The sequence below is a fragment of the Gekko japonicus genome, unplaced genomic scaffold (assembly GCF_001447785.1).
Source record: "Gekko japonicus isolate JY-2015 unplaced genomic scaffold, Gekko_japonicus_V1.1 scaffold575, whole genome shotgun sequence".
Classification (NCBI taxonomy): domain Eukaryota; kingdom Metazoa; phylum Chordata; class Lepidosauria; order Squamata; family Gekkonidae; genus Gekko; species Gekko japonicus.
Genome location: NW_015174291.1, coordinates 884,061 through 899,883, shown reverse-complemented (window position 1 = coordinate 899,883; position 15,823 = coordinate 884,061). Strand labels below are relative to the sequence as shown.

Genomic DNA, 15,823 nt, shown 5'->3' with positions numbered 1-15,823 from the left:
CAGGCTGGATGGAAGGAAAACCATGCCACTTTCATGAATGAACTGAAGAACTTACAAGCCTCTGGATTGACAACTCTTGGCCAGGCTCTTCGATCGTCGTTTGATCTGTTAAATCTCAACAGACTAGTGTCTGGAATAGACAACTATGGACAGGTAATGAAGGCTGGCATGTTATATCTTTGCTTTTTGTGGAGAAATCTTTACAGCTGTCTTATAAACGAGAAGACACTACTTCTTGACGTTTCTTTTTTTAAACAATCAAATAGGTTGAACAAGGAGCCCCCTCACCAGTTGGGACTGAAAATGTTGCTCAGCCTCAAGCTATTCTTTGAGTTCTTCCTTGGGGGTGGGGGAAATGCAGCTGCCTCAGGGCCAGTCGGGAGTTAAGATGCTGGGGGGGAAGACAGGAGAGTAGAGCACAGCACTACTAGAGTGTAAATCTGTGTGCCCCAGGCTTTTGTTTTACAGTGCACTTTATCCCTGGCTTGCTCTCTCACATACTGACCATTCTGCACCCCAAGATCAGCTTCTGCTGCTCCTCTCTATTTTCTTATGCGTAGGAGCAGAGCAAATCTCTGTGCCTTGCATAACATTTCCATAGTTTTAAGTTTCCTGCACAGATCACCCTTTCTTCCATGTTTAAATGCTGGGTATGTTTTTCTTTCTCTAGGGGAGGAACCCTTTCTTTTTAGAGCCATCTATTTTGATTACCATCACAGATGGAAACAAACTGACCAATACAGCAGGTGTTCAAGAGGAGGTAAGATATCCAAAATAAAATTTTTAAGTTGCAAAATAGCCCTAGTGAAGAGGAAGCACACCCTCACAGGGAACTAACAGCTTTCAGCCTCTAAAAGCAGTCCTAACTAGGGGTGTGCAAAAAATTTTTTTTGGCGGATTTGGATTCAGCTGAATGGGGCAGAATCAATTTCAGCTGGCAGAAAGACTCCCGCATGTCAATTTCGGCAGTAGGAGCCAATTGGGGGCCAGCTGAATGTCAATTTCGGCTCCATTATATCCTATGGTCCATTGAAGTCAATGGCGAAAACATAGGGTATATTCTGGGCCCTGGAGGAGAGGGGGTTTGAGGGAGAGACTCTAAACTTGCAGAGTAGCTGCTGGAGCCTCTCCCCAAGATACCCAACCAAGTTTCAAGAACATTGGACCTGTGAGTCCAATTCTATGGGCCCCCAAACAGGTTGTCCCCATCCCCTCCATTGTTCTCTATGGTGGGAAAAAAGGTACTTTTTTGACTTCAATGGCCCATAGGATATAATGGGGCCAAATTGCTGTTGAAATTCGGCGGCAATTTGATGGCAAGCTGATTCAGATCAGAGAATCTGAATCGGCCTGCAGCAGCCTGAAAGGGGCCCGAATGGACCATTTTTGGGAGTGCTTTCGGTTCAGATGAACCGAATGCACATCCCTAGTCCTAACACTGGTGGCTTTGTAAACTGATTGGCACAATTCAGGATTACAGATTGTAACTCTTTTGTCAGGTATGTTTATTGCATCCTGACCTTTCTCCAGAGGGGTTCAATGATATTAGCCTATAAAGGAGTTGACTCAGAAAGAAAGAGGGGGAGAAAGAGATACTTTTACCCTATAAGCTGCATAACTGAGTGGGAATCTTAATGCTCCCATGTCTAGTGTAACTGCTTAAGCTCTTTGCCTCAAAGCCCACTTTATGAAATTAAGGTCTTTATATGCTAGTATCATTCCATTCTTTTAGCATTGCAGACAATTGGGTAGTAGATCCTATCAGTTATGGTTAAATTTGTCTACTATTTCAGTGAAGTTCTTAGAATAATTTTCTTTTTTTAGCTTCATCTTCCTTTGAATTCCCCCCTGCCTGGGAGTGAGCTGACCAAAGAGCCATTTCGATGGGATCAAAGGCTATTTGCTCTTGTGCTGCGCTTGGCTGGAGCTTCCTCAGTGGAACCAGAACAGCTAGGGAGTGTCCCCACAGATGAATCTGCCATCACGCAGATGTGTGAAGTCACAGGAGGTAGCTTTTTTGCATAAGTGTTTATTTTGCAAATCTGTGTCTGTATCTGCTGTCTTGGAAATAATAATAAATATCAATCAGTACACTCAAATGCATAGATCTGACTTGGATTCTTATTTTGATATATATTGTACAGTGATGGATATATCCATTCTAATCTCCCGCCCTTTTCACAAGCATTTATATATACTGTGTCTCCCTTTCTCTTAATTAGCTTGCTTAGGACTTTCGGCAGAGCAACTCTAAAGTGGAAAACACTGCTGAAGTTGCAAAGGAAGGAGTGTTTGTTTTTCCTTCTTTTCCCTTTGCAGTGGTCTTTTAGGGTCTAGCATAAAAACACTGTAACAACCTGATGTGGGCCTGATACCAGATTGGTATGGCCTATGAGACGAGGTGGCAAAGGCCAGACAGAAGAGTTGAGTGACATGGTCTTGGATCCATTTTAAATCAAGGCGTTCCTCCTGGGCAAAGTTGTTCTGCTGCTGCTTCTCAAGATTGAAAAATTTAGGCTGTCCCGTTTCTTGAGACAATGACGTTGTATAGTTCCAAGTTAAAAATACCAGAGGTTCAAGTCCATCTCCTTTTCACAAAAAGCTGTGCATTTCCTTCTACCAGTAGTGAAATAGCAGTAGCATTGAAGCACAAAGCACATAGTGGTTCTGTTTAATCTGTCTTTTTTATTCTTGGAAGTAGGGCTGGATTAAATTTAGTGATTAGTTTAAAACTAAATATTCTCCATTTAAGTTGGAGCAGGAATATATCTTCTGGCTTGTAAATGGAAGGGACACCTCCAGGAAATGCCAGGGTTGAGACGTAAAGGCAGGCAATGGCAAACCACCTCTCTCTTGCCTTAAAAACCTCATGGGGTCGCCATAAGTCAGCTGTGATTTGATGGCACTTCCACTTCCATGAATGGTATGGGGGAAGCATACATCCAGTGCAGTAGTATTTTATACCTTGTAGCGTGCTCTCTTCTTGAATTGACGAGATGGAAAAGCTTTTACAACTTTAATCCATTGCAGTGCTTACAAGTGTTGCTTCTTCAGTGAGCACCTCTTGTATTTCATTGCACAGTTCTTACCTTTGATTGCTAGTACAGGTTTTAATCTTACAGCCCGTTTCTCGTAACTTGAAATGGAAGTTGCTGAAACCTGCCTTCATATCCTTTCTGTTTCTCTGGCATCTACAACAGGACGCTCTTATTGTGTTCGGACACAAAGAATGCTGAATCAGTGTTTAGAATCGCTAGCTCAGAAAGTTCAAAGTGGTGTTGTGATCAACTTTGAAAAATCAGGACCAGACCCACCACCCGTTGGAGAAGGTACTGTAAACGCTTTATGCTTATTACAGTCTGTTCTGTTAATGGAAACATATGTACCACGTCACTTATTGTTCTATTCTTTTTCTTTCCTCCTGTTTTAAATTGTAGATGGGCTAGTTGATACCACGAGGCCTGTCAGTTCTTTTGGTTCTCAGCCATGGCACAGCTGTCATAAGCTTATCTACGTACGGCCTAATCCTAAAACAGGAGTTCCTGTTGGGCACTGGCCAATTCCAGAATCCTTTTGGCCTGATCAGAATTCACCAACATTGGTACGTAACAGGACTTTAAAAGCTATTACATCCTTCTGATGCAGCTGCCCTTCCAGCTCACACACTCTTTAACTGTGTTATATTAAATCCTTGTTGATGTATGAGCTGTGGAAGTCTCTGGTTCAAAGCTCATCCTAGCAATCAGATCACTTGGGAGGCCTGTGCATAACCACTGTTCCTTAGCCATCCTTTTCTCTTATGGGACTAAAGCTTGCATACCTCCTACAGGGGCTTTAGGGAAAATGTTTGATGCATATGAAGTGTTTAAAACACTTTATAGACATTATTTCAATAATTCCTAAGTCACTGTACTTAGAACAACGTGTGTCTGTTAATGGACTTAACTCTGACTTGGAGGGCTTGAGAATAACACATCGCTTGTTGGTGTCCTGAGTTAAAAAATTTTCATAGTAACCTGGAGGTTGATGCCAATGAGATTATAGTGCCCCTTCCCCTCTAAATGTGTTTGACTTTTCCTCCTTTTCCCCTCAATTTCAAGCCTCCCCGCACAGCCCATCCTGTGGTGAGGTTCTCCTGTGTGGATTGTGAGCCCATGGTTATCGACAAACTTCCTTTTGACAAGTATGAGCTAGAGCCATCACCCCTGACACAGTACATCTTGGAACGAAAATCGCCTCATGCGTGCTGGCAGGTATTTGCTAGATACCCATTCCAGGGTTCCCAAGCCTATGTTGTGTTAAAATGTAAACTCTGAGGAGACAACAGTGAAAGAGCAGTAGATGTTGGCTTGGATGTGGAAAATCCACATCCTTCTCCAGCTATGAGGCTTTTCTCTGGAAAGATTTGGACAACTTGGGGCTTTCTGCTTGCAAACAGATGTTCTGTCACTGAGCCACAACCCTCTGCCTAACTGATCTCAGAAGGTTTACTGACAAATGTAAAGAATGTTGTCTGTTAGTAATGATGTAGAGTTCTTTTCAAAGAGATGGCTCTAAGAGGAGTTGGAGGAGGACAGAGAGCACCTGTAACTGTAACAGAGAGCCAGTTTGGTGTAGTGGTCAAGTGGGTGGACTCTAATCTGGGAGAACCAGGTTTGATTCCCCACTCCTCCACTTGCAGCTGCTGGATGACCTTGGGGAAGCCATAGTTCTGTCAGAGCTGTTCTCTCAAGGGCAGTTCTGGAAAAAGCTGTCTCAGCCCCACCTACCTCACAGGGTGTCTGTTGTGGGGAGGGGAAGGGAAAGAAGTTTGTAAACCGCTCTGAGATTCCGAGTGAAGGGTGGGGTATAAATCCAATCTCTTCTCCTTCTTATAGAAACAATTTAATATTTGTAGGATACATGATCAGTGATTATATTAAGTATTAAATATGCCAACATGCTTTACTTCCTCTTTGTATTTCAGTTCCACTTTGCTTAAGCTTAAATCATATCTCAGTAGCATTCTTTTAAAATAAGGGACAAAAGATGGGTCTGATGAAATGAGCACATCTCTTGCATTTAACTTGAGTGTGAGGTAGATTTAACCCAGAGTAGATTGCATAATCTCTTAAAAGGCTACTAAGAAAACAGACATCATTGTCTTTATGTACTCTGACTCTCTGGCCTATGGCATACATTCTTCTGAGCTAAGTGGTGAATCTGAGCTTCTAATTCACCCATGGGGATCAGGACTTATAGGAGAATATTTGACTTTATAAAACACTGGAGCTGTGTTTTGGTGGTAACTAATCCTCTTTTGGGACTCTTAATTTTACATCTTGCTTGGTCAGTGCAATGGTGCCATCCCTATTTGGAAATTTTTTATCCTCTTCTAGAGACCATAAATGAGCTCTAAAGGTGGAGCATCAAAAAGTTAAAAGCCCTCTATGTGTAAAAGCCACACTCAACAATGAATACCAGTACTTAGCAGCACCAGTTCCAGAATCTGCAAAGGCCATAAGCATCTTCCTGCGTACTTATATTCATTGTGCAAGATTTACAGACTTTTGATAGAATGGGCCATAATGCAACAATTGGGATTCTGTTCAGTGCTCCTGGTTTATATAGTGAGATTGGATGGTCTGTTTAATTTGGAACCTCTGTGTGCCTCATCTGTAATATGGAAGGGTGACATTTCTCATTGGCTATGACAGTAAGAATGATTGACCGGTTAACAGTGGTCACATGCATAGTACTACTTGGGCACATTCATCATCTTGGATTATTTTAGCTTCTGGAGTTTAATACCTTCCAGAAAAACTTTGCCCCTTTTGATGAATATAAAAGTTGACTGGCTGGAAATGGTAGATGGCGCTTATTGTCTAGTTCAGTATTCAAGAATAATGGGCATTTTGTTACAGATATGTGTACATGTTCTTGGGTTAACTAGTACAACACCCATGAGACAGCAGTCCTTTCCACTGGTGGCCATCTTGCAGGATGGTAAAGAGGCAAAGCATCAGCAGTTTGCAGACATGAGTCCTGTGCATGCAAAAGAGGGAAGGTGTTGCTTTACAGTATCTGCGTGACTTTAATAATACATGAGACCTCTAAAAACTATTTTGCTGAATTTTTAGCTTGTTGTGTTTCACCTTGTAACAGTGGATTGGTTGCTGTTAATGGTGTCAACGTTGCTTCTTCCCCTTGTTCTTTCTAGGTATTTGTCAGCAGCAGTGCAAAATACAGTGAACTTGGCCATCCATTTGGATACTTAAAGGCCAGCACCACTCTAACATGTGTCAATCTCTTTGTGATGCCTTACAACTATCCTGTTCTCCTTCCCCTGTTAGGTAAGTCACGTATAGCCTTATGGCACAGTTCAGAAGGTAGCCTGTCTGTCTGTCTGTGCTGTCCGTGATGTTTACTGGCCAGCCTTTTTAAAAATGGAATGAGAGACTGGAGACTCTAGACTGTTGCAACCTGCTAAGTTGGGAGAAGAGGATTTTTACACCCCCTCTCCCTTTTTTTCTCTGCAGCAGAGGAGGAGAGCCACCTGCTGCCAGTGCATGTTTGATGCTGCTCACCTCCTAGACTCGTAGCTTCTTCCTTAATTGGAGTAAGGTTCAACCTCCATTCTTTTCCCTCTTTCAGGATGTGGTGTCTGCGTATTCTTGCAGCAGCCCCTGTTGGTTTTGGGGTGTTTCTTTTTTTTTTTTGCTTAGTTTTGAGAACCTGGGATGAGTTTCAAGTGATGTGCAGGGGCCATGATCAGAGCCATGACATAGTTGTGGGGGGAAAAGAGGGTCCACCTAGTTTCCCTCTCCCAATTTTGTAGGAGGTAAGCACCTTAAATATGGTGGATGTGGTTCCCTTATTTTTTTTTTACCCTGCCTTTTGATCCAGGAAAATGCCTAAAATGGCTTAGGATACCACATAAGCATTTTGGTTCCAGAGCACACTAGTTCTCTGATCAAAGAGCCAGTGCTGTCTCATGTATAGACTGGGCAAGCCTGAGTTAAAATCCGTACTTAATTGTAGTATCACTAGCTGACCATGGGCAGGTCATATAGTGTTTGGCTCCAGTTCCCTAGTTGCTTGCACTACAGGGAGGCTTTGTTGAAGTTTAATGCAGTTTGGGTTGTTAAAAACAAAACAAAACTCCACTTGCCTACTAGAAGTGCTATATAAGTAGCTTGGCAGGCATAGTACCTTAGACAGTAGCTGATTTCGTATTAAATCATGCTTACTGAGCATTACGCTAAAGGTGGATTGCCACCAGGTCTTGTATGGAATGAAACAGATCAGCTTAGTGGGGAAGTCTTGTTCAAACACAGCGCTCTTGCATCTTGTGTTTAGTGTTCTCTGATTATACTTTTAATTTTTTAATTTTTATTTAATTCGATTTTTGACTCTCCCTCCCCTGCTCTAGGGTGAGTAACAACAGATTTATACTACAATCATAAACCAATTAAAACAATTTAAAACATAAGTCACAACAGTCAGAGGGTACATAAACAATGCAATCTCATTGGGGGAAAGCTTTGACCACATCAAAACCTGGGGGGAAAGTCCACAAGAGAAGAAGCAGGAGGAGGACCCATCGGTTGGGGTCGTTTTTCACCTCAGTCAAGAGCCTCAGCTGTGGGCCTGATGGAGCAGCTGGGTTTTACAGGCCCTGCGGAACTGTAAAAGGTCTTGCTGGGCCCGAATCTCAGCTGTAAGAGCGTTCCATCAGGCCAGGGCTGAAAAGGCTCTGGCTTTGTTGGAGGCTAATTCGATGCTCCTTGGTCCAGAAACCAGTAAAAGATCTTTATCCTGTGAGTGTAGAGCTCTTGTGGGGGGGGGGGTATACCAGGAGAGGCAGTCCCAAAGGTATGTTGGTCCCACAGTGTGTAGGGCTTTAAAAATTAAAACCAACACCTTGAATTTGATCCAGTGTTCAATCTGGAGCCAGTACAGTTGGCAGCTGAATATGTGCTCTTATGGCTGAATATGTGCTCCGACCGGAGTTCGGTGAGAACTTGCACCACCACATTCTGGACCAGCTGAAGCTTCTGGATCAGTCTCAAGGATAGCCCTGCGTAGAGTGAGTTACAGTAGTCAAGTCTGGAGGTGACCATTGCATGGATCACTGTGACTACAAAAGGTCAATACAGGAAGAGGGCTAGTTGCTTGACCTGGCATGGATGTAAAAATGATCTGGGCTTCCATTGAAAGGGAGGCATCCAGAATCACCCGCAGACTCTTCATCATTGGCACTGGCGTGAAGTGCGCTTTTGTCAAGAGCCGGGAGTTGGCACCCTAAGTCCCGAGTCTCCCTGACTCAGCCACAGGAGCTCCATCTTTCATGTTGGTTTCAGTCGACTCTGTTTCAACCATTCAACCACAGCTCCCTACTCCTCTGCCAGATTTTCAGGGGCGCAGCCTGGCTGTCCTTCCATCAACAGATATATCTGGGTGTTATCAACATATGGGCAAGGAGGTGCATATAATTGTTAAATAACATTGGGGAGAGAATAGCCCCCTGTGGGACACCACATACCAATGGGTACCACAGTGAAGCTCTCTCCCCAGTGCCACCTTCTGTCCCCGACCTTGGAGAAATGAGACAAACCACTTCAAGGTGTCCATTGTATCCTCACGTCAGCGAGGCGGTGGGTCAGCAGATCGGGATCGACTTGTGTCAAATGGTGCTGTTAAATCAAGTAGTGACAGTGGCCCTGACCCGCCTTGATCCAGATGTCTGCAAAGATCATCTGTGAGGGCAACCAACACCATCTCCATCCCATGGCCAAGATTGAAGCTGGATTGGAATGGGTCCAGGGCTGATGGGTCATTCAGGAAAGCCGAGAGTTGTTCTGCTGCTGCTATGTCAACCACCTCGCCTAGGAACTGGCCTGTTTTCCACTTGACATTCATAGTCATGGCTTGATCATAAAATCCATTCTGTGACTAGAATCTTGTCAGACATTCACTGTTTCCTACACATTTTAGCACCCATAGCTTGTAGTTCAGAAGTGCAAATGTTCTTGTAAGTAATTTTCAAAGTCTTGACTAGGATCTGCTGGTTGTGTTGCATAGGCTTCTTTCGTACTGTCACTTCCTTTCAAGAAACAAACAAAATGTGAGGTGGATTCCTCATCAGCATCTCAAGCTCTCCTTCACATGTGTGTTTTTGCAGGTGTTCATTTTTCAGTCCAGCTGACTAATGGTGTTTAAAGCAGCAGGGTGGAGATTCCAGACTGCATGAGTCACATACAAGAAGTTGGCTGTGTAGTTAGGTTGCTTTGTGAACATGGAACTGAGAAATAGAAGCTCACATGTCTTGAGCTGTTTCTTTTCTCAGTGAGGAATGTATCCAGCCCCACAGAGGAACACACTTGCTTTTGAGACATCTTCCTGAAATGTTACTCCCTCTCAACTCACTTGCTTCCTTGGGGAGAACTTAGTTTGAGGATTTTTTCAGTGTGTTTTGTATACAAAAAAGTCTTGGCTAGCTTGCCATCTTTCTTCTGCCTCCACCTAAAGTATTGTGCCATATGTTGGCTCTTTAATTGCGGGTTATAATAGCAGGAGAGGGGTCCTCTCTCTCTCTCTCTCTCTGCACAATGTGGCTTCAGACTTCCTGCTTTCTTAGTGTAGTTTGTGATATACTGAAGAGAACTTGTCATGTTTTTGTGGGCCAATTATTATAAGCCATTGGGATTTCCTTCACTACCAGACAGAAAGCTGCCTTGAGTCCCCTTTCACAGAAAGGAGGGGTAAAAGGGTCTCCATTAAGAAAAAAAATAAATCCTTGCATTACTGGAAGTTCTGGGTTTTATCTGTTCAGGCCTTCCTTGTTTACCAGATCCTGTTTTGTCAGTATGTTGCAACTCTTCACATGCTTCCTGTAGGTAATTTCTACGCTCAGTATATTGCTTTTGCCTAGTCTGACATGTAGGTGTTACTATATTATGAAAAAAGTAGCATGCATTATGAAATGATGAGCATGAGTTTGCTGCCCAGAGGTGATAGTTAATAACAGCTGGTTGTACTGTGACTTAAGCCAGTGCAATCCACTGAATCCTGATCCAGATAGCCTATTGCTGTTCGAGTGTGGAAGGCCATGAAATGCATATGGTATAATTTGGCCCCTTACAAGGGAGCCTTGGCTATTTGGTATCTCTGGATTCTTTTACAGCAAACCATATGGAGTTTTTTGTCTGCCCTGTCTGAAAGATGACAGAAGGTGCCTTGTTTGATCCCAATCATTTGGTAGCTTTTATGCTGTTATGAGTCTTTAAGGCATTTCGCATCTTAAAAAACCCTTAAAATTAATTTACTTATAACAGCCGTTCTGCAAATTTTGGTCACCCGTCCTCTGTCCCTTTCACTGGATCTTCCAGCTGCTTTAGGTTCCCATTTGGGAGAATGGCAGGATATAAATGAAGTAAAAATAAAATCCTCCTTGGGATTGTTAAGCTCCTTAACAAAGGAGCCGATATGTTAACATGAAACCCTAGCTATCCAGGGCTTTCTAAGTTACAAGCAAAAGTAATCCTGCTTCCTTTCGTTACAATTTGTGACTGCTATGGTAAAGATTATGGTCTTATTTTGATTTGGAGTTCATAGATGGCTACTACATTCTTGTAAATTGGCTCTGGAAGATACCCAGGAAGTCCAAAGGGACAACTGTCCTTGGAAATTAAGTCCTTTTTGGATCTCGGTTGATATGGAGCAAGATGTAGGTGGGTTATTGAACAGAAACAATGTGCCTGGTTTGTGATTTTACGTGTGTTTCCTTTTTGCAGATGACTTGTTTAAGGTTCACAAACTTAAGCCAAATCTGAAGTGGCGGCAGGCTTTGGACAACTACTTAAAAACAATGCCTCCGTACTACTTACTGGTATGTATCTCTTCTTGTTCAATAAGCCTAAATGGATTGGTGATTGATAGTCTTTGGCATAATGATTTTTGTGTGCGCTCTGTTCCAAACAAAATAATTCACATGCCAGGATTCAGAAGTCCTTAATGCTTGCAGCTTGGAATGACTTTTCTGGATCCTCCTTAACAGTTCTTTGGAGCTGCTGTCTAGCACAAGTCTGGTGCTTCCCTCCCTCCTCCTGGTTGGGCTAAGTAACTGCAGATCTTTGTGCTTACTATTAGTAATATGGGCAACTGACTAGCACTCCTGGATGACTGCGCTGGGGGGGGTTGCTCTGGGGGGGGGCAGTATAACTTACCTGCGTCACTTGGGCAAGATGCCACAGTATGGACTTGCATCATCCCGGCAATAAGGGTCTCTAGCCTTTGTGAAGAAACAGCTGGCGGTGCCACATTGCATGGTGCCATGCTGGTTATGTGGTCCAGTGCCCTCTGCGAACTGGCTATGCCGCTTGATGTGCTACCTGAATCCTTGTTTCCAAAAGTGGAAAGCTGGAGCATCAACTCTGCTATTGCCCTAGCTTCATGTACGCTAATCTGTGAGACCCTTCTTTTATTTTTTTAAAAAACCTCTTTTTGAAAAAACAAAAACAAAAGATTCTCTTCTTACTCTTGTGTATTTTGTTTTCCTTATAGCCATTAAAGAAAGCCCTAAGGATGATGGGAGCTCCAAATCTGATATCAGATAATTTAGATTGTGGACTTAGTTACAGTGTTATCTCTTACCTTAAAAAACTCAGCCAACAGGTAGTATCGACAAAACCTTTGCCATTAGAAGTACATTGATGATTTTTAGTGTGTGTTGCTCTGGTTTTATAACTCAAATGGAGTAAGGAATGTCATCTTTTTTTCTCTCTCTCTTTTATTTTGTGAGACAGATAACATCTTGACTGCATTTCTGTTGGTGTCGGGGTCCCTAGATCAGTTAGTGGCAAAAGGCAAAGATCCAGCTCCCTGTTGCTTGCTTGTTGGGTTTTTAGTTGGGTACAACTGGTTTTACCAGTAGTTCGAATTCTGTGGTCTAAAAAGTCGCAATAAGTTTTGGCAGTGACTGAAATAGTGGTAGCTCCTAAATTATGGCACTGGTAGTTGAAGAGAATAGTTCTACCTGAGATAGAGTTATAAAGGATTGATATAAATTGTCATTCCAGAGAGAGATCGTATCCCCCCCCCCAAGTCAGATTCTGCACCTTATTCCCTAATGAGGAGACCTGAAATGGTGTACATTGTTCTCCTCTCCTCCATTTTATTCTCACAACCCCCCTGTGAAGTAGGTTAGGTGGAGGGAATGTTGCTGGCTGAAGTTCGCCCAGCAGGCTGTGGCAGAGTGAGGATTCGAACCTGGAAGATCCCAGATTCCAGTCTGACACTGTAGCCACTGTACCACATTGGCTGTCCAGTGGTGGTCAATGCTTTAAAGAATACCAAGACATTATGCATGATGTGGCTGAACAACCTAGCCTCTGACTATGCACTGTCAGGAGCAATATACCAGCTCTGCAATTTTTCAAAAGGGCAGTATCCCCCTTATTTTGCTAACTGGATGATATTGGAATTTTAGAACACTATTGAGTGCAGCTAAACTCCTTGAAATTTCAAGCAGTGTACCAATGGCTAAAGAACAAGTACCAGAATGGCAAGAATACTAAACCAAGACACACAAATACATACCTCTGAGGTGGTTGGGGCTTAAGTGCTTGAGTCTCATTGATTACAGTGGGCCATAGCTCCTGTAGTTTCTCTGGGCAGTGTCCTTCACATGTTTTGGTATAATTGCAACCAAGCCATCCAAGTGCCTTCTGTTATGCCTAATAATGGCTGGTGTTAACACTGTATGTTAATGCTGCTTGTATTGCAGTGGTTCACATGCCTCTTGTGGAACTGGCTTATGAAAAACACCCAAGTTCAATGTCAAAATTTATTGTTGAACTAGGATACAGACGTTCTAGGCTACCTTTTAACCTGTAAACAAGTGCCATATTCTTAGTTTGCATTTTAGACATTCCGAGTAATATATCAATTAATAAAAGTGTTCTAAATTGTACCACTTCTAGTTAAGTTAGCAACCTGCAACTTGTTTTAGTGAATGTTAGTTTAAAACTGAGTTGCAAAACCCTAGAGCTACATGAGGCATGTCTCGTGGAATCTTTGACCCTTTCATTGCTCCAGGCAGTAGGGTCCTGTGCCACATCATAGTCTGGGTTTGAAATTCTGCTAGGCTTCAGAAATGCTTGTTCTTACACCATTCTTGAATCCTTGCTCTGGTTGTGAAGCTCAAAGCTACTTATACCACAGTAGTCCAATTCCTGTTCATTGTTATACAGATCTTTCCCAGAACAGCATGCAAATATAGCTAACCACAGCTAGACAGGCAGCAAGGTGGGACTTCTTTGCATTCTCTTGTGTAGCTAAAGTTTATGGATTAACTTTGCCCCTGTTCTAGATGAACACTGACTGTCTTTTTCATAAGAGGTCTGTGGCAATTTCCAGAAATGCTAGTTCACTGCTTTGTATTTCTGGTGCCTTTAAACAACATGGAAAAAACTTCATGGATTAGCTCATTAAATTAACAGTGTGTGATTGTGACTCATTTTAGACTTTTAAGGTCACTTGTGAAAAAAACCTGTGTAATTTGAAAGCTTGTGCGTCTTATCTATGTAATATGGAATTCTCTAGCTTTTTGCCCTTGAATCTTTAGCAAGGCTTGCAACAAGCATTCCCTAATCTAGATCATCATGTAGGGAGGAGGCAGGCCATGGCTGCCTTTGGATGTAGTAGGAATTGTTGTGTTTTAGAGCCATCTACAGTGACATCTGCTTCCCTTAATGTGCTGTGTGGTTCTGTTGTAGACAAAAATAGAATCAGAACGGATAATAGGGTCAGTGGGTAAGAAGGCGCCACAAGAGACGGGCATTAAAGTGAAGAATCACTCCAGTGGCCTCTCCCTGATTCAAAGCCGGGATTTCAAACAGCTTCTTCAAGGTATCTCAGGTGAATCACCACTGAGGCTGCCTGAAATGAACGTTAAGGAATTTGCTGGCTTCCATATAGGACTCTTAAACAAGGTAAGTTCGCAGTGGGGTCCCCCCCTCATAATTTAATTTTTCTTAACTTGGACCCTGCAGAAGTGCAGATGAAAATGAAAGGGTTTCCTGTAGTTCTACCATAAGACATGGATGAGATGTAATGATAAACCATGGCTTCTTGTTATGTGAATGAACCTGGAGTTTCACTAGGTGTGAAATCTTTCTTCTCCCGTACGTTATGACGTAAAAGATTTTGCTTTTTGCAGTAAGCCATATTTTGTCAGAGCCACAAACTTTGGCTTGTTCTGTTCCCTGGCCAGAATTCCAAGCTATATTAGAGTTTATAAGCCTGGTCTGTAAGGAAAAAAAGCAAGCTATAGTTTGTAGTTCAGATGCCTTGATAAACTGATTTGCCAAAAGAATGGAAGTTCCTTAGTAAGATCAACAAACGAGGAGAAGGAATAGAGCATGCGAACTTGTGGATCCCCAATTTTTTTCACATAATTAAAAAGAATGGTTTGTTGCATCTAAACTATGGAGTACTGGACCTATCTTATCTCTGAGTTAACAAAGGGAATAGAGAAAAACACAAGATTTTTGACAGGCAAGATTAGGTTCAACTTGTGCCTCCTTTGGGAAGACCAGATCTTCAATGTGGTCTCTGCTTCACAGCCATGGCATCTAGTGCGCACGCGCTAGATCGATTGGTGCTGTAGCAAGCTTGGTGCTGTAGCAAGCTCTTTTAACGGATTTTTGCACCCAGTCCCTCGGGCATGCGCAGGAACCCCACTGTACATGCCCAGAGGGGTGGGTGCGGACATCCTGCCAGTTCCTTTCTTACCGCCGCGTTGAGTAGACCTATTTTTCGTCGGGCAGATCGGTTCGCTTTTGGCTATTCGCCTCAGCTCTTAGGAATTATTTCCTTATTTTAATTTTCTTGTCTTTTCTCTTTTTATTTGTTCTTCAAAAACAACAACAACATTTATTTCTGTTGAGGGGGAGTCTACCGATTACCTCAGGCCTTCGGGCTACCCCCCCCCCCAAATGTCCCCTCTTCTTCGCTTTCTTTTATGGAGAAGAAGTGGGTTTTTTTCAATAGGTGCAAGGGTTGCGGCAGCAAACTTGCTCCTCCTGACCGTCATACCCTGTGCATTTTTTGTCTCGGAGAGTCTCACCGGCCAGAGTCCTGTCGTCACTGTGCTTGTTTTTCTAATCAAACACGGAAAAACTGAGCTGCGCGCCTTAAAGTAGCGCTGCTTGAATCGGCCCTTACTCCTACCTCAGCGATGGAGGAGAGACCATCAACATTGACAGCTCCAGCATCGAGACCTGCCTCCGATGCCGACTGCCCGACACCGAAGCTCCAGGCATCGAAGACACAATCTTCTGCTTCCACGCCAATCAAAAAGAAGGCCAAGGCAAGTAAGGATCACAAGTCCGCGAGGAAGGGCACGTCAAAGTCCCTTAAGGCGGCGAAGAAGGGGAAGGAAGCGGTGCCTGCACTGGGTGATGCCCCAAAGTGCCTCCCGCTCCAACGGCAGTATTGATATCGGAGGCCCAAGTCCCTCCACCAATACTGACCATCCATGTCTTGGACTCCCCTGTCCACCAAATGGAGCGTCCTTACTCCGACATTGAAACTGTAGAGCTCCTAAGTCATCAAATAGATGCAGAGCCTTCTCTGTTTCCTTCCCCATCGTCGACGGTATCTGAAGCTCCCGACATGGATCCACATCGGCACCGATATGCTCCATGTGACACGCAGCGTCATCCTCCACCTCTGCACAGACAATCTGTCGATATCGACAACCGAGATTATACGGGCTCCTCTCAAAGACATGCTGCTGCTTTGTCTCCGAGACGTCCACAGTCCAGAAGTGGATCCCCGC

The 15,823-nt window shown here is 43.3% G+C and overlaps 1 protein-coding gene across 3 annotated transcripts in view; it reads left to right on the top strand.

The window, feature by feature from the left end:
* Positions 1–15,823, top strand: part of LOC107121176 (protein DDX26B) — a 49,237-nt gene that overhangs the window by 13,281 nt on the left and 20,133 nt on the right. For 2 of the 3 annotated variants that reach the window (XM_015424048.1, XM_015424047.1), the window contains 10 exons: positions 4–153; positions 671–760; positions 1,825–2,008; positions 3,201–3,329; positions 3,438–3,601; positions 4,101–4,253; positions 6,200–6,332; positions 10,776–10,870; positions 11,545–11,655; positions 13,758–13,973. In XM_015424048.1, the coding sequence (XP_015279534.1) occupies positions 4–153; positions 671–760; positions 1,825–2,008; positions 3,201–3,329; positions 3,438–3,601; positions 4,101–4,253; positions 6,200–6,332; positions 10,776–10,870; positions 11,545–11,655; positions 13,758–13,973 (1,425 nt within the window). Of the gene's footprint in view, positions 1–3; positions 154–670; positions 761–1,824; positions 2,009–3,200; positions 3,330–3,437; positions 3,602–4,100; positions 4,254–6,199; positions 6,333–6,518; positions 6,571–10,775; positions 10,871–11,544; positions 11,656–13,757; positions 13,974–15,823 lie in introns of those variants that run through there. The other variant, XM_015424049.1, reaches the window with a different exon arrangement.